The 24215-nt window shown below is 39.3% G+C and overlaps 1 protein-coding gene across 1 annotated transcript in view; it reads right to left on the bottom strand.

Annotated features, from left to right (window-relative positions):
- The window catches only part of RSBN1 (round spermatid basic protein 1), a 61050-nt gene extending 36835 nt beyond the window's left edge, over positions 1-24215 (bottom strand). Inside the window, exons 1-2 of the mRNA XM_027860407.1 lie at positions 23462-24215; positions 15425-16098 (exon numbers count right to left, since the gene is read on the bottom strand). Coding sequence (XP_027716208.1) covers positions 15425-16098; positions 23462-24215 — 1428 coding nt within the window. The remainder of the gene's footprint in view (positions 1-15424; positions 16099-23461) is intronic.

Raw genomic sequence — 24215 nt, 5'->3', positions numbered from 1 at the left:
TTCATATATCACAATTTGTTCAGCCATTCCAACTGATGGACATCCCCTCAATTTCAATTCTTTGCCACCACAAAAAAAGCTGCTATAAATATTTTTGTACGTGTGAGAAAAAGGCCTCAGTTTCTAAGACAGAAAAGAAACTGATACAAATTTGTAAGAATAAGATTCCTTCCCCAATTGGCAAATGATCTAAAGGATACTAACAAGCAGAGTTCTCAAGGAAAGAAATCCAAGTTATCTACAGTCAAATGAAAAATTGCTCTAAATCTCTAATAATTAGAAAAATGCAAATTAAAGCCATTCTGAGGTTCCAACTCGCATCCCTCAGACTGGCAAAAATGACAAAAAGAAAAAAAGAAATTGCAAGTGTTGAAGGGGCTGTGGAAAAAACCAGGCCCAATGATGTACTGTTGGCAGAGATGTGAGTGGTCCAATCATTTTGGAAAGCAATTTGGAAATGTGCACAAAAAGTCATTAAAGAGTGCATGCCTTCTGATCCAGCTATACCACTGCTAGTTCTCTTCCCTAAAGAATGAGGAAAAGGGCTTATATGCACAAAAACATTTATAGCAGCTCTTCTTATATTGGCAAAAAACTAGAAACTAAGGAGTGCCCAGCAATTGGGGGAATGGCTGAACAAACTGTAATTTCACAAAAGTAACGGAAACGAAGGAAAAGTTGGTTTCAGAGAAGCATGTAAAGACAGGTGTGAACTGATGCAGAATAAGTGAGCACAGTCAGAACAACTATTTATAATGTAACATCAATATTATAAAAATGAACAATTTGAAAGACTGAAGAACTGATAAACTAAATGATCAACCATGACTGATAAAGCTGATGAACTAATATGCAGAATAAAAAAGGTATTTTTGGACATGACTAATGTGGGACCATTTTTCTTAACTGTGCTTATGTGATACAGGGCTTTTGTATTTCTTTTTCTCTTATATAGTGGGAAGGGGAGCTGGGAGGGAAGAAAAAAATGAATGCTTGAGAACTGAAAAATACAAAATTTAAATTAAATAAATAAGTTAAGATAGCTCAAAATCATTAGCAAAAGAACATGAACCAAAATAACTCTGAGGTTTTATCTCATACCTAAAACATTGGCTAAGATTACAGAAGATGAGAATAATCCATGTTGGTGGTGCTGTGAAAAAATGGGCACATTAATGCACTGCTGACACAGATGCAAAGTAGTTCAAACCATCATGTAAAGCTAGCTGGAATTTGTTTATACCCTTTACCCTACAATCCTAGCTAGGCACAAATCACAAGAAGGTCCTCATATACACCAAACTACTTACAGCGGCACTTCTTATATAAATCACTCCAGTATCACAGCCTAGAAAACCACAAATGGGGTCACAAAGAGTTGAGCAAGACTGAAACAACAAAGTCAAGTAAGTAGAACCAAGAAAACAAGATACACAAAGACAATATAAATGGAAACAACAACAACAACAACACAACTTAAAGGTATATAAATATAATAATGATCAAGCTTAGCCTCAAAGAAGAGAAAAGAAAATGTACCAACTTCATTGCAGAGGTTGAGTACTACGGCATACAATGTCAGTCTCAGAAGGTGATGTGTTGATTAGTTTTGCTGAAGTGGTTTTGTTCTTATTGTTTGAAAGACATTTAGACATGAAAGTGATTAAAAAAGCAAGCTACCAAGATAAAAAAATGAGTCTTGGCACCAGAGAACAGCTTAAGAGAGTTAGAAACACTACACAATTTCCCAAATGGGATTTAGACTGCTCTCTTTTTCCTATCCAATTCTGGGACCAACTTACTTGGTGATGACCGCTAGAGTGTCTGGTAAATAAGAGATACTGTGCTGATTCCTCCAGAATATTACAGGGTTTCACTAATAAGATACAAGGAATCTCCTCTTCTTTAAAAGTTCTCTTCTTTGGCTTCCATGCCACAGAACTTACTTGGTTCTCCTTCTACCTGTTCCTTCATTAAATCATCATTCATCTCCCTTTCCCCTCCCCTTCCTCCACTTACCCCACCATGGTGTAGGTACCCAAGATTCTATTCTGGGCTATATGATCCTCTCTATACTTTCTAAGTAATCTTAACATGGACTCAATCAACATTTCAACGAAGATTATTCCTGTATCTATATATCTAGCCCTAACCTCTTTCCTAAACTCCAACTGTATATCATCAACTGGTAAAGTAGAAACAGTCTTAAGTTTGGAGTTAAAAGGCTTGGGTTGAGCAGAACCCACAAGAAGACAAAGTGAAACAAATTTCCAGCCTAAGACAACGTGGATGGTTGATCAGAAAGGTATATCGCACCGGGCTGGAAGAGGAACGCAGTTTGGCATGGGCACACAGGCCACGGGAACATGGAGCAGGCCTCAGAGGACTGAATCCCAGGCAGCTTCCAGACTTCTCAACCCACTAATGCCAAAGACAACTTGGGTGGTCAGTGGGAAAAGTCTGTTTCTGCGGTGAGAGAGAGAAGCTAGGTCCCAGCCCCATTCCCCAAGCTCGGCCCCAGTGTGGGGGCTGCCTCCTGGGCTTCCGGCCCACAGACTGAGGGGAAATCAAGTGGCTGATCGGGGGGGATTGCAGGGATCTCTCTCCTGTCACAGGATTCTCTTGCTTTGCCCATGCTTGGATCTGGGTCACAGTTCTGAGTGGAGGTCCTGGAGCGAAGAGGAGCACTGGCATGGTGGAGCTTGCAGTGGCTGTGAAAAGGAATTCCTCCTCACAGTTCCAACACAGAAAAGAGTGAATGTGGTCTCTCACAGACCAGAGCACAGGCCAGGAAAGGAGTAAACACCTCACCCTTGATCATAGCACCTTGGAAGAACTGAAAATTTACAGGTCCCTAGAAGTACCTCTGAAAACAGCTGCACAAAACCCCTGAAGCTTGGGACAGGTACATTCTCCACACTGGAAACAGACCCTTACCTTAACAAAGAGTTTATAACTCAAGTAACTGGCCGGGATCATAAGCAAGCAGCGAAAAGAGTCAGACTATATTATCTTACTTTGGTGACAAAGAAGATCAAAACATACAACCAGAAGAAGACAACAAAGCCAAAGCTCCTACATCCAAAGCCTCCAAGAAAAATATGAATTGGTCCCAGGCCATAGGGAAGAGCTCAAAAAGGATTCTGAGAAGCAAGTAAGAAAAGTAGAGGAAAAACTGAGAGTGATGCTAAAGGAGACTCAAAAAAATAATGAAGAAAATAACAACTTAAAAAATAGCTTAACCCAAATGGCAAAAGAAGTCCCAAAGCCAATGAGAATGCCCTTGAAGGCAAAATTGGCCAAATGGAAAAGAAAGTCCAAAAGCTTACCGAAGAAAATAGTTCCTTAAAAATTAGAATGGAGCAATTGGAAGCTAGCAACTATATGAGAAATCAAGGCACTGCAAAACTAATCCAAAAGAATGAAAAAATAGAAAACAATGTGAAATATCTCATTGGAAAAACAACTGACCTGGAAAATAGATCCAGGAGAGAGAGCCCAAAAATTATTGAACTATCTGAAAGCCATGATCAAAAAAAGAGCCTAGACATCATCTTTCAAGAAATTATCAAGGAAAACTGTCCTGATATTTTAGAGAACTAGAGGGCAAAATAGAAATTGAAAGAATCCACCGATCACCTCCTGAAAGAGATCCCCAAAGGAAAACTCCTAGGAATATTGTAGCTAAATTCCAGAATTCCCAGGTCAAGGAGAAAATATTGCAGGCAGCCAGAAAGAAACAATTCAAGTACTGTGGAAACACAATCAGGATAACACAAGATTTAGCAACTTCTACATTAAGGTACCAGAGGGCATGGAGTATGATGTTCTGGACGGCAAAGGAGATAAGATTACAACCAAGAATCACCTACCCAGTAAAATTGAGTATAATCCCCTTCAGGGTAAAAAATGGTCACTCAATGAAATAGGGGACTTTTAAGCATTCCTGAGGAAAAGGCTAGAGCTGAATATAAAATTTGACTTTCAAATACAAGACTTAAGTGAAATAGGGAAGAGGTAAACAGAAAAGAGAAATCATAAGAGACTTCCTAAGGCTGAATTGTTTACATTCCTGCATGGAAAGATGATATTTGTAACTCATAAGTCCTTTGTCAGTATTAGGGTAGTGGGAGGGAAAAAAATTATATGTACGTATAGACACATACAGGGCACAGGATGAGTTGAAGATGAAGGGGTGATATCTGGAAAACAAAATTAAGGGGTGAGAGACGATTATACTGGGAGAAGGAGAAAGGGAGAAGTAAAATGGGGTAAATTATCTCACAAGAAACAGACAAGAAAAGGCTTTTACAGTAGAAGGGAAATGGGGGAAAGGTGAGAGGGAATGAGTGAATCTTGTTCTCATAAGATCTGGCTTAAGGAGGGAATAACATACACAATGGGATATAGAAGTCTATCTTACCCTACAGGAGAGTAAGGGGGGAAGGGGACAAAAGAGCAGGGGGTTGATAAAGGGGAGGGCAGACTGGGGGAGGGGATAATCAAAAGCAAACACTTCTGAGGAGGGACAGGGTCAAAAGAGAGAACAGAATAAATGGGGGGTTGGATGAAGGGAAATGGAAGTGTTTTGCATGACTACACATCTACAAACTGGATCAAGATGCTTGCGTTTTCAATGAGGGTGGGTGGGAAGGGAGGAAGGGAGAAAATTTGTAAACCAAAGTTTTAAAAACGCATGTTAAAATTTAAAAAAAAAAATTAAAAAAAAAAGAAAAGGCTTGGGTCTGTACTTGTAGAAGCTTAAGCAAGTTAGAATCTCTCAGGGTCCCCCTTTTCTCATTTATAAAACAATGAAGTTATGATCTCCATCGCAAACATACCATGTCAAAAAGAAAACTAGTTCTATCCGTTCCTCAATCTCTTCCAAACGTTATTTCCTCCTCGTCAATAAAGCCTACCATCCCAGATTAACTCTGAGCTCTTTCCCACTCCTCGCTGCTCCCCTCTGATCAGTGGCCCAGTCTCCCTCTCCAACTTTCCTCCACTTGCAAAGTGAGCATTCTAATTCAGAGCTTCATCACCTTCCTCCTCGACTATTTCAATAGTTTCTTAATTAATGGTCTTGCTTTTGGTCTCTCCCTTGTCCAACATATCGTACAAGTAGCTGCCAAAGACCTTAAAGCACAGGTCTAGCCACATCACTCTCTTCTTCAAAATGTTTCAGGGGTCCATGAATGCAATTTAGGTGCAAAGCGTCCAGTGCAGCATTTAATTTAAAGGGCTCCATAAAGGGAAAAGGTTGTTTTGTTTTTTTTTTAAATAGACCAAATAGAAGGAATTATTAGGGACAACATATACATATTCTTAACTAAATTTTTTAAATTCTGTAAAAATAAGAAAAAACAAATTAGTACAAATATTTGCTACAGATACAAGTAAAACTTGACATCTAAAATAAATAATAAACTGTTTAAAAAAAAATTACAAGCTCAGAGTCCAAAATGGATAAATGTTCTATCTTCAAAAGAGAGTATGTAAGCTCTTTAATCATAACCTTTATCTATCTATCTTTACCTTTGTCTTACAAGTCTTAATCTCATACTTCATCCCTACCAAGACCTTCAATCCCTCCACCTTTGGTACTCTCCCAGACCATTCACGTTAGACTAACCTCCTTGCCTTATTTTTCAACCACTTGGTCAATGAGTTCAACTCTACATGGTCCTCCACAATTGAATCTCTTACCCTCTCATCCTATTTCTAAACATGCCTTTCCACATCCCAACCTTCCAGACTCCCAAATACTCATTACTTTCACATCCCTATTCATGAACTGCTGAATGGAGGGGGTGTGTGTGTGTGTGTGTGTGTGTGTGTTAAGAAACAGGTTGACTGGATCCACTATAAATGTAAATTACATAATCTCAACAGGTATAGCTCACTATCAGAACAAAATCCTTTTCATACCTCCCTAATTTATTTGCTCTCCCACTTACTGAACCTTTTCACCCCTCCAAAAGCCCCCTATGGCATCTCCCATCCACTTTTTCAGCTGGGGACATCTCATTATCATTTTTTAAAAAAATAAGTATATTTGCCAAGAGCTCCCTCTTTTACTTTCCTCATCTCACATCACTCAGACATCTCTCTCATCTCTCTAGAGGGCAGACTTCTTCTTGCCAGAGTAAACCACTTTACATACATCACTGATCTCATCCCATCTCATCTTCTCCATTATACCCTTGTATACAGACCATCACTTCATGCCAGGACTACTGCAATAGCCTTCTGGTTGGTCTTCCTGCATCAAGTCTTTCCTCATTCAAGTTCACCCTCCACACAGCTGCCAAATTGAGCTTCCTAAAGCTCAGACCTGACTATGTCACACCCTGCCCCTACTCCAAACTCCAGGCTCCCTATTATCCCCAGAATTAAACATAAATCCACTATTTGGAATTTTAAGGCCCTCACCACCTGGCCTCTTCCAAACTTCTTATATTTCATTTCCTACTCCCCTCCACTTACTCCATGACCCAGCTAGACTACACCACATGTTGTTCCTTACATGACATCCATTTCTTAATGTGCCTTTTCACTAGCTGCCCTCCATGCTTTGAAAGCTCTCACCTCTTCACCTCTGCCTTCTGGCTTTCATGAAGACTCAGTTCCAATGCTACCTTCTGCAGGAACACTGTCTCAGTTCACCCTTCCACATCCAGTGCCTGTTCTCCAAGGCCACTGTTTTGTCTCTAATATAGTTGTTTGTGTGTTGTCTCCCCCATTAGGGCAGGGACTTTTTTTTGTATCCCCAGTGCTTAGCACAATGCCTGGCACATATTAAGAACTTAATAAATGCTTCCTGACTGACTCAGTAATAATCAGAGATACACATTTTTGAAAATCTGTGACACCAGTTCATCTAAAACGGTAAATATGATGAAAGGAAAAAAAAAAACCTCAATAAAAGTACATAGTAAAAATTACTAAAATAATTATCCCTGTTGACCCAATGATTCTATTGTTGAAAATATACCCTGAAAGTTTTTTTTAAGTTCTGCTGAAAGATTTTCATAGCACCATTATACGCAATTTTAAAGATGTTAACAAGCACCCTAAATGCCCAGTATGAGGGAAACGGCTAAATATATTGCAGCACATTAATGTAATGGAATATTTTAACGCAATAAAGACCAACAAGTAGAAGGTATATAAAATACTTTGGAAAGGCCTTTATGCGATAATGCAAAGCAAAAAATAAAAAAGGATCCCCCCCCAAAAGTAGTTAAAGTACATACTAGCCATAACCATAAAAGAAAAAAGCAATGAGAATAGTGAGCTGGTTATCATTATTGATATCACATATCACATTGATATCCCCCCCACCCCCACCCCACACATGCCATAGAGCATAATGGTAAGAGAGATGGTGGGCAATTCATAAAAACCTACATAAAAGCCCCATCCCTGACATGCTGGCTGGATGACAAGTCACAATTCTTAATGATCCAAAAAACTTTCTAGGACTGTGAATAGCAGAACAGTTGCAAATTTGCATTGGTAGAGGGAGTTTCTTCACTGGGAAGTTCTCTGGACCTGTGTTCTTCCAAGTGCGAAGGGCTATGGTATGACCCTAAGGAGCCTCACCAGAGTGAGAGGCTGAATCATATCCTACACTCCTTGCAATAGTCAAGTGTGAAGTTTGTCTCCTATACAACCACATGTATCCTTATCACCAAATACAGCTCAACCTTACTCCACTTCTCTCCCTTGTCATCTCAGTACAAGCTCCCAACTGCCCCCTTCTGCACTAAACAGTCCCTCAGGGGTATTAGAACCTAAGTTACCCCCACCTGTGTACCCACAGCAGCAGCTGCACATGTGCCACCAGCAAAATCCCTGCTACCTCCTGTACTCGATCCACCCCACTCCAAATCCTCCTATGCCCCAGATCATCCAGAGCCTCGGCCTCTCCACCCGTTTTGATCTGAGATATGACAGAGCTGAGATCTCATTGCAGTATCTCCCATCCAAATTCCTTATTTCTAAAGACAGTTATCACCATCTTCCTTCTTATGTTTGCAACCTCAAGCCCTTACTCTCTCTTCATGTTGCATGTTCTATTAGCTGCTAAATCCTGTAGCTCTCACCACTCCATCTCTTCTATCTAAACCCTTCTCACTACTCCCAAGGCCACATTATTTCACGGACCTCATCATACCTTGCCTAGAATGTTGGAATAGCTTCTTACTCGGTCTCCCTCGCTCACGTCTCTCGCACTGCGATCCATCCTCTACAGCCACAGCATTTCCCATATTCAAACTGCAGGGGCTCCCTACAGATTCTATAATCAAACATAAACACTTCTCTTTCTTATTTAAAGTCCTTCAAAACCTGAATGTGACCTACCTTTTCAGGATTATACAGGAATCCCCCTTCAGTGCTCCACAATCCAAATTAGCCTTCTTGCCCTTTACACTCATACAAAAACAAAACTAGAATATCCAAACATCAACAGAAAATTAAGGTATAGGTAATATATAACGTATATTCATTAAGCAGAATCACATAAAGAGGAGAAGATTAATAGTGAAAACTTTCAGCCACGTTGAAATCAAAGATAATTCACTTTTGCTTGGTTTCTGCACTGTTTAGTGAATATCAACACAGAGGAAACAGGATACTACTAAAAAGCTCTTCTTATGTTTACTCGATTTTATAACATTATTTGATTGTCATGTTACTTGATTTTGTGCATCTAAACAAAGTGAAGTCACCTGCTTGGCTAGTTACGTTGATCAAACTGACTGTTTGTAAGATCTGCCTTATCCCATTAGGTACACACAGGAATTTTTCTAAATGATAAAGCATATTCAATGATAATGCTTAAGAGTAAAGTTTTTTTGTACTGTTAATAAACAGAATTTTTAATTTAAAAAATGAATATTGTTTATTTCATCTTTGTCTTTTATTTTGTTCTCTGTATTTGATAAAGTATGTAGCACATTAATATAATAGTATATGCATTTAATTTTAGAATATACACAAAAATTTTTGCTAAAACGCATACACAATTTAAAAAATTGAAAACCACTGCTCTACACTGATGAAATCAGAGATAGCCCGTACACACACTATACACAAAACTACCATAGTAAGGAGAGCTAAAGAGTCAAGAAACCACTTAAGGCAGAAAGTACTTTATCTCCTGATCAAACTGGAACATATGGTAGATAGCCAAACTGGACCATATGGTAGATAGCCAAGGGCAACAACTGTTCAGAATACAACTCAGTTCCAAAACATTACAGAGGAGGGTAAATGAAGGTTAAAATGGTATCAAACCTCACAAAAATACAAAAGTCAGTGGCCAGAGGAGAAAAAATGAGTCAACAGAAAGTCTGCCTTAAGGCTCAACTAAACCAGGTCACACCTGATCATTTATACATAAAACTGGAAAGATAACAACTAATAAAAGTTAAAAATAGAAGAGATCTACTAGAAGTTCAATGGTCTACTCTCATCAGTGACAGTGAAATTGCCACTTTTCAACTTTATCACCTCAATCAAACGTGTTTGAAGTGAAAACAGCCTCCTAGTAAAAATTTAGAAGAGTATGGCTACATTTGACCATATATACACGATGTGAAAAGCATGAGGTAAAAAATGATTTTTAATTTTAAATTATCTTGTTTTAAATTAAAAATCTTGCTTTTAATCCATCTACATTCCCTATTTTATTTCTCCCTCTAACCTCTGCCAGTAAGCTATCTCTTATAATAAAGCATAAAAAAGAAAAAGTTCTACAAAACTAATTTACATATCAAAAATGTCTGCTATTATATATAGTGTTTCCTTCACTTCCAAAAAAAACAGGCAGAAGTGTTTTTTCACATAAGAGGAAGCAGTTTTAAAAACATTCAAGATCAGATCTAAAAATCTCAGAAAGTGAAAAATTTCAAAAGAATGGAAGAGATCATGGATGGCACTAATGCCTCACTCAAAAAAGCTGGCAAAAAGTCATTGGTAAATGCTAACTAGATGCCTAAACCCTCACCTTTATAAAAAGCCTTTATGTAAACTGTCCTTTTTACACAAAGGCATATTTGATGAAAATGAGAAAACATACAGATATCTTCTACTGAAGATATCTTCACAACTGTTGGAGAGCCATAGGCAATTCAAGACCATACTGTTTGCAGATAACCAAAAAAAAAAAAAAAAATTCAGTAAAGATAAGGCTCTCCTCAAAGCTTTTCCAACACACGTTAATATCATACAAAGTGCTTTAATAGTTGTGGCCTTAGAGACAACACGTTCATAAAAATCTTCTAAAAAATAAAAAATAAAATAAAATAAAATAAAAATCTTCTCATCACCAATTTAAGCAAGGTATATACACAGAAATACATGCTTATAAAAGGTGTTTGTCACTGCCCTGGAATGTGTCCCACATAAGTTATAAATTGTGGGGTGATGGCCTATGGATTTTGAGACTGTCCAGATGCTCCCATTATGCCACTGACGGCATCATACCAATTGCATTAAGTCCCAAAACACTGTAAGGCCTTCTCAATGAAAGCGATGATCACTCAACAAATTAGTCTCAAACCACACAGAAGAAATCAAGTAGAATGAAAAAAGTCTATTACTCAAAAGCTGGCAGGCAGTTGGACAGGCAGCCCACTGAATGAAGTCCATCAGTACCTTCATCTTGAACAGACACCATGCACTAATGACCTTGGTTCAGAATTTAACAGGGAAGCAGACTGTTACACTTGTCCAATACTTTCAATTATCCCCAACTTCTCCATATCACGTCATACCACATTTCCCCTAACCACCCAACAGAGTTTATTGGTAGGTTGCCTCCAAGACTAGCCACATCCTTACAAAACATTAAATAGTGAAGGAACTGCTGTGGGCCAGGGACTGTCCACTCTATACAACGTGGTAAGCTCAGAAAGAATAGTTGATGGCCCTACCTGTGGCCACAAGCTGCAGGAAGGGACAACTGCTCTGTGGCAGAGAGTAAGGTTAAACTGCTGTGGTGCCTGGTGAGGTCAGGAAGGAGTTTTTCTGTTTTCTTAAATGTCTGCTGAAATGTCAACTTATCTGTAGGGGTTATAAAGGCTCAGTGCTCATTCCACTACCTCTTACTCCTCCTTTAGCCAGGGTAACCTGAGGTTCCTACAGGATCTCTCTCTCTTTTTTTTTTTGGTGAGGCAATTGAGGTTAAGTGACTTACCCAGGGTCACACAGCTAGTAAGCGTCAAGTGTCTGAGGCTGGATTTGAACTCAGGTCCTCCTGACTCCAAAGCTGGAGCTCTATCCACTGTACCACCCAGCTGCTCCTCCTTTCTTTTAAAAGACCAATAGTCTTCCTATAATGTCATATCACTGAAAGTAATAGTCTTAAAACAATCAAATCTGCAGTTGACTAGAGAATTCTGTGTCACATAACCAGTAACTTGGCAGACCAGACATTACCTCAGTCACTTCTTAACACTCAAGAAAACTACGAAAGAAGAGTTATGCTCTAGATGTAGTACAATTACAGCTAAATACAGAGAACACTAATAATCTAAAGCATTCACTCAGTACCCCTCTTCAACAAGGAGCCACATTCAGGCAGGGATGCTCAAACTAAATAAACAGCTTGTGCATGGGGTCCACAATGTGATTTTCTCTTGCTACACAGACTTTACCAGCACACCCCACTCACTTTCTACCCTTAAGACACAATTAGGACATTGATTCTGCCCAGCCACAAAACTAGAAACAAAAAGAAAATCCCACAGCACAAGCAAATAAATCAACAGAGGTGATCTTTAAACTACAAGGAAGGATGAACATTAAACTCTCAAAGATGTTACAAAGCTCTCTTAAATATTAGAACAAAAAAGGAAAGTTTTTACTGTGGAATCTCAAGAAAGCATGGAACAAGAAATTCCAGAGTGATTAAAAAAAATGAAATCCATAAAAAAGGAAATTAGGAAAAAAACAAGTCAGAATTTTCATTGTTGTTCAGTTGTTTTCAGTCAGAATGTATAGTTCTTAAAGCAGAAATAAAACTTAATTGGCAGATTAGGAGAAAAAACAGAATCAAGGGTGGAGAGTTTCTCCAAAGAAACCAATGAGATTAACAGATTTAGCACACAAAAATACTTAAGTGGAGAATGATCTGGCAAAGTAGAAACAAAAGGCAACGTTAAAAGAATACGTACTCTCAATCCAAACCAAAGTCACTGACCTCAAAAATAGGATGCACAAAGACAATTTAAGGATAACAAATCTACCTGAAGAAAACAACAAATCAAAAACCGTGAATGTCATGGTAAAGGAAATAATACAAAAAAACTACCCAGAACTTCCAAATATAGAAAACAAAGAACTGAATGAATCCACTTATCACCTACAGAAAAACAAAATGAAACAAAACAAACTATACCTCAAAAACTGCAAGTGACCTAAAGGACAATTAAAAAGATGTGTGTTAGGTAAAAGTAAACTGTAGCTTATTACAGCTAATTATCTATGTGCAAGAAGTGGAATGGGAAAAGCATTTATTAAGCACCTACAATGTACCAAGTGCTGAGGAAACAAATTGAAAAGACAGTCCCCACTCTGAAAGAACTCACAGTTCCATTAAGGAAGACAACACACAAGCGATCAAAGACATGTATGACCAGAAAAGGTAGGTCATTCATGTAGTAAAATCAAATAGTAACAGATAAAAAGTCTGGATGTTGTACTGGTATCCACAAAATAAATCAACCTGGTTCTAATATGTAAGCAACAGAAACTAATAAAAGCTAACAAACATGTAAACATGTAACAAATCATAAAATCTTGATTAAGAAGTATTTAGTTATGCCCTGCCAGTACTACAAAACTAACTCCACACCTTCTTGCATAAAACTAAGTAAAGAAGTCCTATATGTGTTCCAATGATCTGAATAACAGAATTATGTAGCACTTAAGAGTTTACAAAGCACTTTATAAGTATGATCTCATTTTGTTCTAACAACCTTGGAGGTAGGCGCTATTATGGTTTTCATTTTATAGATGAGGAAACTGAGGCAGAGAGAGGGTAAGTGCCTTATCCAAGGTCACACAAGTAGCGAAGTATCTGAGGACAGATCAGAACTCGGGCTTAGGAGACTCCAGGTCCAGTACTCTAAAGTAGCTGCTGTTGTATAAAAAATATTTTCCCCAGAAATGAAACTTGAAAAGAACGAGAGGACAATCTATGATCAACCTAAATATTTCCTTTCTTTTAAGGAGATTTTTACATGTATAAACTATATTTACACCAATATAGTAGTTATAAACTGTGAATGAATGAGAAGTGTTTATTAAACCTTTATTTTTAAAATATTTAATTCTACTGACTATTGCAGTATGTTAAAAAACCACTAGTCTTGGTCCCTAAAATATGTTTGCTACTATTCCATTCTACCATACCCAAGCATTTTCCATGTACAAATCTGAATACAAGCTCCTAGGACCAAGTCATTCCTTCATCTCTAACCAATATACTCCTGAAAATTGAAAATTCTCAGTATTAAACTAAGTTAACAGAGCCACTACAAATTACCTAAATGTCAGTATCCCAAGGTCCCCAAAATTCTCACATGGGGAACATGGTGAATAAAAACTATTTCAAGCCTATCAATAATCTTACCTATTCTTTTAAAAATAACCACTCTTAAACTCAAGGTAAGTTGTTGGTACAGTCATATAAATTTCAGCTCCATTTTAAAAATTGGAGGACAAAAATCAGCAGGGAATTTAAGAGTCATTTGCTTATATTTTTAGCCTGTATGCTGTCAGCCTGGATATAAGTATGTCCAATACAGAAGAACCTGGAAGTAAAAGTCACCCTTATAAAACCAGGACCCTTATTTTTCCAACCTTCTGGCATTTCTTAGAGCTACTTGCTGGCCTCTCCATCCAAACTGAAAGTTTGCTGCATTTTTCTAAAAAAAAAAAGTGTTATACCACATTAAATATGCTCTCAGCAACACCTTTTCTTGTTAATTAGGGACTTATGGTAGATGGGCTAATCTAGGAGTACTGGTTTCCAGTCTCTTCAATACTTATAAAAACTGGCTTCCTTAACCTTTATAGGGCAAAATGCCTAAAAAATAAAAAAAATAAAAAATAAAACCCAAAATCTACTACAAAAGTCAGCACTTCGGTACCTGATTGTGGTAACAAGGCCAAAATCCAAGACGAAGCCCTTTATTGCACATCGTGTTCCAACGTCTTGGGCCGCCCCATCTTGCGACCTCTCCAGATTGGCTGCTCCTGCTCTCTCTACTGCAGAGAGAACTTCAATTAGAGAAATTCTGAAGCTTACAATCTAAACTGGATACTCCCCTCATTGGAGGCAAGGACAGTTAAAAAAAATCACTGGAAAGATTTAAGTTAGAAGAGGTTTCAAATAGACCTAAGTGGCTTGTAAGCATCATATTGCTGGCAGCTGAGAGCCTTATGTGCTACAGTCTAGATGACCCCTAAAAAAAAGTCCCCAAGGCCAATATCAGCAGCAAGGTGTTAAATAACCTGAAAAACCAGACTACATATAAATCATAATATCAAATTCCTACAGGAGGAGATTTGCTCCATAACAACTTGTATAGGATTTACATTATCTATAGCATAACCACTCATAATCCCTATGAGAAAAGCTAGGAGAGGGAGGAAAAAAAAGGGGGAGATAATGCTGATTTCCCATTATGTCCTAAAAATAAAAATCAGTTTGAAAAAAAAATTTCCTTTGATTAAAAAGCCACTGGTTGTGAAGGGGAGAGAGGTTCCCTGCTGACTTAAGCCTAGCTGCCCAAGCAAGGCTTCAGAGTAGTTTAGATCACAAGTATTTACAGGCAGAAGGAGCAGAGGCTATGGCGGTCTTCCTAGTGACACTTCCAAGTCACACAAATGGGGTGCATTTCTGGGATAGACTGCCAACAAGTTACTGGAAGAAATGAGACAAACACCAGTTCAAGCCTGGCAAATAAAAAGGCCAAGACCCTCACGTTTCATCATGAAGTACAAGGTATTAACTAGTTTAATACCTTGAAACTACCAGACCCAATCACACCTGCTACACAATAAGCCAACATGTTCCTGATTTGTGCAAGAACAGACTGATTTCCTTCAATCTGATTCTTCCACAACTAGCACTGATATATTAATATGCAGAATTCCCAGTTTAGATTTGTTAGATTAAGCTCAAACAAACACTCTCTCCCACCCTCCTCAAGCAAGGAGAATATCTGCTCTAGCAATTAAGATTTTTCAGGAAAAGGAACAAACCAACCTGAAATTTTAAACTACATTCAGTGACATTAAACTTTGTCAAAGTATTCCTAGGCACTGCTCAATGGAATTTGAGGGTTACACTATTGCAATAAATAAACTGTTGTTGTTGAATAATTCATCATAACCTTTACCTTACCTGAGTATGAAAGTTTGAAATGGTTGTTGTTTCAATATCTTTCTTGCCCAGAATTTCCATCTTCACTGGAGTGTTGGGAAAATTAAAAGCAAAATAGTCCAAGAAGTCAGGCAGATAAGCAGCTGCCCCATGCACTATTGCTAACGCATAGTAAGCTGCATTTTTTTCGTTTTCACTGAATGTTAGAGTAAGGAACTCTTCAGAAAATCTCTCCATCTCCATTGGAGACAAAAATGAGAGTTCATCCATGTAGGCATGAAGAACTAGAGCACCACCATTGGACTGGTGCTCCTCATGAATAAAGTTACTAAATTTAGTGCCTGTTTTTAGGAAGTTGCTACGAATAGAATGCTCCTGGTGAGTCATAAATGGTGTTTGGACTCCCTGGGGTACCCGGTATTCTTGCATGCCCAAATTCAGTCGGCACAACTGCTCATCTTTCAGATACCTGAAGGATTCCTTGTTAACTCCTGTCCTGTTATTCACCTGTCCTTGGGTCAGAATCTCCTTGTTAATTCGGGTCAGGCCAGCACAGACAGTTTGCACTTCTTTGTTGTACATTTTAAGGCGTCTCCCACGCATATCTTCTCGATGTTTCTTTTTCTTTTTCTTCTTTATTTTCTTCATGACAAAGTCATCAGCCCTCTGGGTTTTGCCATTTTCATCTGGTGTTTCTGGCCATAATAATTAAAAGGAAGTCAGTTATTTGGTCTTTAATGACATTATACAAACTTTCAAAAATTCATTTTTTTTCCTAACTAAAGGAATCCTATTAAGCTGATTCAGATCAGATTAATTAGGTCATTTTCCCCATTTTAAAATATATCAGCGCTAGAAACTTAACAATAGTCTTAATGTAACAGTATTCAAAAGTGAAGAGTAAGTAAAAACATACCTTTATATTCTAGGGGAAATGGTCACGTGACCAAGATTAAAAAATATCTCTAGTAGTATTCTAGAGACCTGAGTCTATTTATAAAATTTAAGCAAGGCTAAAATTAAGTGAGTATATTGATATTAGTCTATAGTTTAACTAGTGAAATACTTAAGAAAGATCATTTATTAGTCAAAAGCTGGAAACAGTACCTTATAGGTGATCTATAAAGTTAAATACCAGGTGTGGTACTTAAAAAAAAAAAACCCACAAAATGTGTCCACACATGCACACACATATACACAGAGCCACACATACCTTACTTCACAACAAAACACAAATAAGTGTGTCAGCTGAGTACCTATATCAATTATTAAATCTGGGGTTTACTTTCAAATAACATTTGAGGAAGGAATTAATATGCACGCAATAAATTAAGATCCTGATCTCACTGTAACTCTCACTAAATATGCAAAAAGTAGATTAGAATAATAAACTTAAAAAACCTAGAACCCATTAAATAGGCTAAAGCATAAACCAAATACTTTGAAGACTTAATCCTGATTAGTTTTTATTTCTAATTAACAACTGCCTTCAAGAGCCTGTGAATAATATTTAATACTTGATACCATACCTAAAATTAAATTCAGCCTTCAGTAGTATTTGCAAAGGTACAATATACAAATCTTTAAGAACTAGGAATTACAACTTTTAGTAGTTATAAAGGAAGTTAAGCATATTCAGTTTAGAAAGTAAAATTAAACACATTTACAAGATGTACTTCTTTCAAGAACAGAAATTAACTTGTTTAACTTTGTCCTACATACCTAAGTGATTTTTGGCAGTGTTCCCAAGCAACCAAGTATTAATGCTATTCTGTACATAGGTTTTATACATTAGATTACTAATTTTAAACACCATGTCAATATTTTAGTGATTTTATTTCATTTAAAGGAGGCACATATACAGAAAAAAAAGTCTTGCTGAAAACATCTTATTTCTTTAAGATTTCAGGCAGAGCTATTTTGCATGTAGAAGATGAATTGTGACCTAGATCTGCCACTGAAATTAACACCAAGAGAGAGTTGCCTTGATTGTAACACATTTTCTATATTACTATCAATTTAGGGCTGGTGTTCCTAACATGACAAAGCCTCAGTACGCTGACTATAAAACTCATTTGTATTCCCAATTTCTTACAGTTTTGCTTTTTGTTGTCGGGGGACAGGTTTTCTGACAAAATAGCTGCTTCTCTTTCCAAAGGAAACGTCATTTGGTTTGGAAACTAACACACTAGTATTTCAAGGTTCTGAATGATTTAAGTATTTCTGAACTTTCATTTTTTTACCTACGTTCAATCATTAGAAAGTCACACAATCTGTGACACACTACCTATATTACTTATATTCCACGCAGAAACTTTCCAGCTATTCTTAGAATTTTTTTTTTTTTTTTTTGCTAAGTGGTATCAATTTCAAATGATATATTACAGTAAAGAAATGTAGCTTGACATGGCCCTTACACCCAAGCCGGTGAGCAAATATCTTCTACTTCATAGGCAGAATTGCAGTTTTAAATTTTTTTGGTGTGGAAACATATCAAAAAATCTCTTTTTTAGCTTTTTTAGAAACATTGAAAAATAACATTTTCCTCTACAAGGAAGCCTATGAGCCAGGTGGGTGACAGGCCAAAGACAAAAAAACAAAAAGGTTTTCCTTAAGGAAAAGGATTAAGGTGAGTACCAAACACCTTATCAAAGAATCAATGAAGAGATAAACCAACATTCATTAAGTTCCTCCTACGTGGCAAGCACAGGTAATTTGATCATCGATCTAAGGCCAATACCCTCTTTACAGTCAACCTCAAGGCGTAGGTGGGTCAGCACCCTCTCTTTTCCACTGGAAAGGTGATGAGGTTAGATGGCTAGAGTGCTAGACCTGCAATCAGGGAGATGTCGGTACAAATCCAGCCTCAGACAAGTACTAGCTGTGTGACCCTGGGCAAGTCACTTAACCTCTCTCTGTCTGCTTCAGTTTCCTCAACTATAAAATGGAGATGAAGATAGCACCTACCTCACAGAAGATAAAATTTGTAAAGCACTTTGCAAATACACAAATACTAGCTATTATTAAGATATCAATGGGAGGTGGAAGGGAGAAGGGGGGAGGAATGTGCAAGAGGGATGGCATGGTGACGTGGTTGCTCAGTTCTGGAATATTTACATAGGCTGTATTTTAAGACATCTTTCCTTGTTCAAGATTACCATATTACCTGAAATTGTATTGGGGCAGAATCATGCCAGAGAGCGTAGAGATGACTGTATCACTTTAGACATCTCTCCAAGTTAGACAGATATGCCTTGGATATAGATTAAATAAATATATATTAAATAAAATTATCTGGCAGACTAGTAATGAGTTCATTCATGAAAGTTAATACATGCTAGACAGATTATGTTTGTGTTTGAGTACATTCCAGAAGTTTCAAGATAAACAGTAAGTACATATAGCAATTCAAACACGAAAAAGATGACCAAACACTTGAAAATTAAATTGATGGCTGAACTAACATGATTACCTTCTAGCACTTAGTACAAGATAAATTCTAAAATAATATCCTTATGTCTGCTAGTATGGCAAATTTCTATTACCTCCCTGTTTCTTACCTGGCTGCACTACTTCATGGTTTCTGACTGACTGGCTGACTTCTCCACCGGAGTCTAGTACCCTCTCTGCCCTCTTGCCATCCTGCCACAACTACCACTTTTTAGCTTCCTTTTGTGAGTTGCTTCCCCATTAGAATGTAAGCTCCTTGAGGGCAGGGGAAGCATTTCTATTTTTTGTATTTGTATCCTTAGTACAGTGTCTGACAAGTAGTAGGTGCTTAATAAATGTTTACTATTTATTGACTATCAGTACAACTCAATTATTTATTAACTGTACATTTTCCTTGTACATCAAGGAAACAAAAATTTAATTTGTGGACAGCTAGGTAGCACAGTGGATAGAGCACCAGCCCTGGATTCAGGAGGACCTGAATTCAAATCCTGCCTCAGACACATAATACCTACTAGCTGTGTGACCCTGGGCAAGTCACTTAACCCCAATGCCTAGCTAAAAAAAAAATTTAATTTGTTTACTCCATATTTAGGCTAACTTTAACCTATACTTATTTTTACACCTGAATCACAGCTTACAACTAGAAGATACAATTAAGATTCTGAAGTTCTCAAAATAAAAAATTGCTTTCAATTTTTATAACCTTTTATACATATATAATATATATTCATTAAAAAAACATGTTTCCCTTTATGTTCTCTTAAAAATTTTTATTTATTGATAACCAACTGTTGTTTTAAAAATCACTTCATATTTGAATATCTCTCTCTGACCTCTTCCCTACCTGGGGGCCCTCTATTATAGCAAAGGTGGGGGGGGGGGGGGAGTGAGAAAGTTCAGTAAAACCACACATACCAGGTCTGACAACATGAAATATTCTACAACCATAGTCCCCCTGCCTCTGCAAAGAAGAGACGGAAATACATCCTTTTAACTGTTCTCTGAGGTCAATCCTGGACTTGTTATTTTCTGAAATTCTAGTCTAGTCCCAAAAGTTGTCCTCATTATAACCCAAATCCTCCCAAAAAATGGAAAGAAATGTTCTTTGAAGACTGGTTCATATTTTCAGGTCATCAGGGCAATGATTTCCAATCTTTCTGGAAATGATAACTATGGATATTTAATTTATTTTACAATATAACTTTGTTCAACTAAAAAAATTTAGCATCTATTTTTGAAAATTAAAGGGAATTAAAATTGAGCACCAGCTCTCCCTCATTCATGGAATGCACTCCCTTCTCACCTCCTTACCTCCACCTTATACACAGTCCCTCTCCTCTTCCTTTATGATGCAGCTCAGACACCATCTTCTGCATGAAACCTTTCCTGATTCCAACTGTTAGTGCCCTCCCTTCTATAGTACTGTATATTTAACTAATTTGTATATGTGTATATTAAAAAAAGTATGTTGTATGTATATATAATAAACTTTACATATATATATGCAAGCATGTATACATGCATATATGTACGTCCTTGTTGTCTCCTGTAATTTCCAAGTAGGGACTGTTTCATTCTTTTATACCTGTATTCCCAGCACTGAGCACAATGCCTGTTACATAGTAGGTTGACTAATAAGACAACAAGCTTTTAAATATCAAATCCACTTCCTCATGGCACCATTTAGTTCAATAAAAGGGAATACTGGAACGCTAAAGCTGGAAGGGTAGTCCTTATGGATGCAAAGTGACTAGAGTAGAATATACCTCTCCAGAAGCAACATTAATTCATTCCTTTAATTTAACATAAGGAGAACTGAGCTCACTGATGGTACTACAGTCGACTCTAGATTCCCCAGGTGCAGATTTTCAAGGCCCTGCAGTTAGTTAGGTCACCTCCTTCTTCCCCACTGCACCACTAGCCCCTTGGAAGGGTAGGCCAGGGAAAGAAAAGGCTGAAAAGATCTCCCAGCAGTTCTGGTGGTTAGGGGGATTGTATAGTTCGGTTCTCAGCACGATCCTCATACAGAGAAGAAGTAGGATCTTGGCTGTGATGGCATTTGTATAGGGAACTCCAGATGAGGAAAACTCCTGATGCAGGTCAGGACCTTCCCTGCAACAAAGAGTCTTCGAGAGGTCTTCTCAGGGTCACATAATCTGCAATATGCTTCAGATGCAGTATTCGACCCCAGGTCGTCCTGGTCCCGAGGCTAGTCCTCTAGAGCACAATTCTGACATCCCCTTCAAACCCACCACCACCATCACAACCACAAATGATTAAGACATGGTTCTAAGTTTAAGTCTACTAGAAACCTATAAAGATCAGAAGAGCTTTCCATTATTTTATCTGGCTCCAAGATATCGCTGCATAGTCTGGGCAACTGGTCAAAGATGGAAGAATGTAAGAAAGGAAGTCTGACTCACCAGGGAATGCATAAGAGCATTCTTGTCATTTAATGACATCAACATCAGAGAGAAAAAAATAAGGGTCTTTTTATGTTTTCTCTTTCAAAAATTCTGTTCAAGTCAAAAGTTTGAAGCAATATCAAATTCCAGTAATTTACCTAACTAGCAAGAAGGAACAGATAGTTCTATTGCCTACAGACTGGATATTGTGTGCCTGTGGCAGGGGAAGGGTGGAGAGGTCTCAAGAGTGAGGAAGAAACATCAGTTTCTATGGTAAATTACCGTTACTTAGTTGACTATTTCTGAAAGGTTGGGTTGTCAGGCCAATCCAATTCAACAAAAAAGTTTAAATACAAAACATTTCCATGCAATCCAGTCTTTCACATGTTTGTTTTTAATATATATATTTTAAAATTCAGCATGTAATTACCACTTTCTCAAAAAGTTTAGCATGTCTTCATTACCTTTTTAATCTACAATGATCATTTACCAAGTAGTTAAGAAAACACTATCAAGATTCTGATCCCATGGTTTGGGGTAAGATATGGCCCTGTAGATCAGCAAATATTAAAAATTCACTTGCAGTCCAGATTTTAACCCACTTCCCTTGCCAGTTTATAAACTACAAATTCTCAAAGACTTTTAAGCAAAGAGCAATGGACCCAGCAAAGAAATATATTAGGCTGGACTTGGACGAATTCTGGGCCCCAACTACTGCCCTAAAGAATATCAGAAAAGGGCAATGACAGAAAGTAACCTCTTGCCATAATCACCAATGAGTCACCAGTTGCTAGGACTTAGATGAAACAGAAAAGGATAAAAGGAGATATTTAAAAAGAAGTAAAGAGCAATGTAGCAAATAACACCTAGAGATAAAACAAAAGACAGAGGCCAGAAGATGAAAGCAACTACGTATGTGGAAAAGAATAATTCCAGAAACCTGGTCTGAAAGATTCATTCCATTAAGTATTTTAGAATCTTACAGCTTGGTACTAGGACAAATTTAAAAAGTAGTATCTTATGACCTTGAGGACATCCATTTACCACTTGAAACAAATTACAGAGACTACAAAGTGACCAAATTGTCAGTGCTCCAATAGTCAAAACTACAGAAAATCAGCAAGGCAAGGCATTCAATGCTGGCTAAGTTTTGGCGAAAGGCTTACAGCAGTGACCAAAAAGATGTGATAGTTGATTTCTGTGCCTGCTATACTCTAATGTCTTTCTGTACACACGGAAGAAACAGAAACCAACTTGTAAGTAAAAAGAATCTTTAAAAAAAAAAATCTTCGGCAACCAGTATATTCTCAAAAAAGCAGTAACTAGTTCATTCTATGATAATTCCGCTCAAAAACAATATCTGATTAAGAGCAAGTTATTTTTTCCACTGAGTGGAAAAAAGCCTAGCATGTAAATAATAGAAAGTATTACTTTTAACTCCATGGAAGAAATGCAATGAAGTGGTTCTTAATCGTCTACTATATAACAGGCCAGGCGATTAGGAGCAAACCTAAGTGTCCTCCCATTAAGAAGTGCAGCATTTACAATGAATTATTTTAAACAACTCTTTAGCCTACATTTTCCTACCCATCATTGCAATTAATAACAGACTGACCAGGAGAGAGGTCTAAAATAGGAAAGGCATTTTCTGAGTGGGGCTTTCTTGGCCTTCGTGACGGAGGCAGAAGCCCCAAATACCTGAGGAGTTGTAGGGGGTGTGCACTGCTAACCTCACCAGGGGTGGGTCTGGAGGGACAAACTTGGTCAACTTTCGAGCCCGCCTAAGTTTCAGAGAACTCCTGCCCAGGACTGCCCAGAGGCCCTACCGGGAAGCCCGCGCCGGTCCCTGCCCTGGGGGTTTGGGGGGCACCCTGGCAAGACAGAACAAAGCGCTAGCCGGGGCGCGGAGGCCCAGCCGAGGCTCAGAGTGCGAAGGCCGAGCGGGGGCGGGGGGGACCCCAACGAGCCCTGCCCTAGGCTGGGGGCCTACCTGGCTTCGGGGAGGGGGGCCGCGGAGCCGGGAGCTCAGGGCGCCCCATCCGAGCCTCAAGCCCAAGGCAGAAAGGGCTTTCCCGGCTGGACAGCAGCTCGGCCTCGGGGCCTGGGCCTAGCTCCGAAGTCCCCGGGGGCGGGCGGCGGGGCCTAGGGCGCCAGGACCAGAGCCCGCTCCCGGGCAGGGGGAGGGGCCGCCCGAACTCACCTCTCTTAGGAGCTCTGGCCGGAGACAGCCCACCACTCTGGTCGCCGTTCTCCCGCTTGCCCTTGTGCTTGGGGCCGGCGACGCCCGACGAGCCAGGGTCGCCGCCGTGGTGGTGGTGGTGCCGGTGCCTCTCGCGCTCCTTGTGGCCCTTGTGCTTGGGCCCGACCGCGCTCACCGTCAGCGGCGAAAAGGTGAAGAGCGCCGAGGCCGCCAGCGGGGCGGCCAAAGGGGGCCCCGAGGGGGCCAGCGAGGGGGGCGGCGGTGGCGGCGGCAGCAGCAGCGGCTCCGAGGGGCCCGGGACAGTGGAGGCTGCAGCGGGAGGCGGCGGCGGCCCGGGCTGTTGGCGGCTGCGACGGCGCCGGTAAGGGGGAGCGGGAGGGGGGTCCTGGCTTGGCCGCCCCCGCTTCTCCCGGGGCCCCCCGCTGCTCGCCCGGCGCTGCCGCTTAGTCCCACGGGGCGAGGCCCCGGGCCGGGGCTTCTCCTTCCCCCCTTTGTCCGGCTCCTCGGGCGCCGCCACCGCCCGCACTACGCGCACCGCTCCGACCTGCGCAGCCATTTCACCCACACACACATTTAAATGGCCCGACCGCCCCCCCGTCCTCTCATCGCGCAGGCGTTGTTCGCGCAGGGCCCGCTGGGCTTTGAAGTTCCTCCCGCACCCGCCTCCTCCCAGCTTGCCTTCGACACAGACCGTGCTTGACGGAAGAGGCAGTTCCCTTTCCATCTCCGTAGGGTTCCCGTGACAAGTTTCCAT

This window comes from Vombatus ursinus, unplaced genomic scaffold (genome assembly GCF_900497805.2).
Source record: "Vombatus ursinus unplaced genomic scaffold, bare-nosed wombat genome assembly UNPS02014179.1, whole genome shotgun sequence".
NCBI classification, from domain to species: domain Eukaryota; kingdom Metazoa; phylum Chordata; class Mammalia; order Diprotodontia; family Vombatidae; genus Vombatus; species Vombatus ursinus.
Note: the sequence above shows the minus strand (reverse complement) of the source record. Positions and strands in the feature narration are given on the sequence as shown.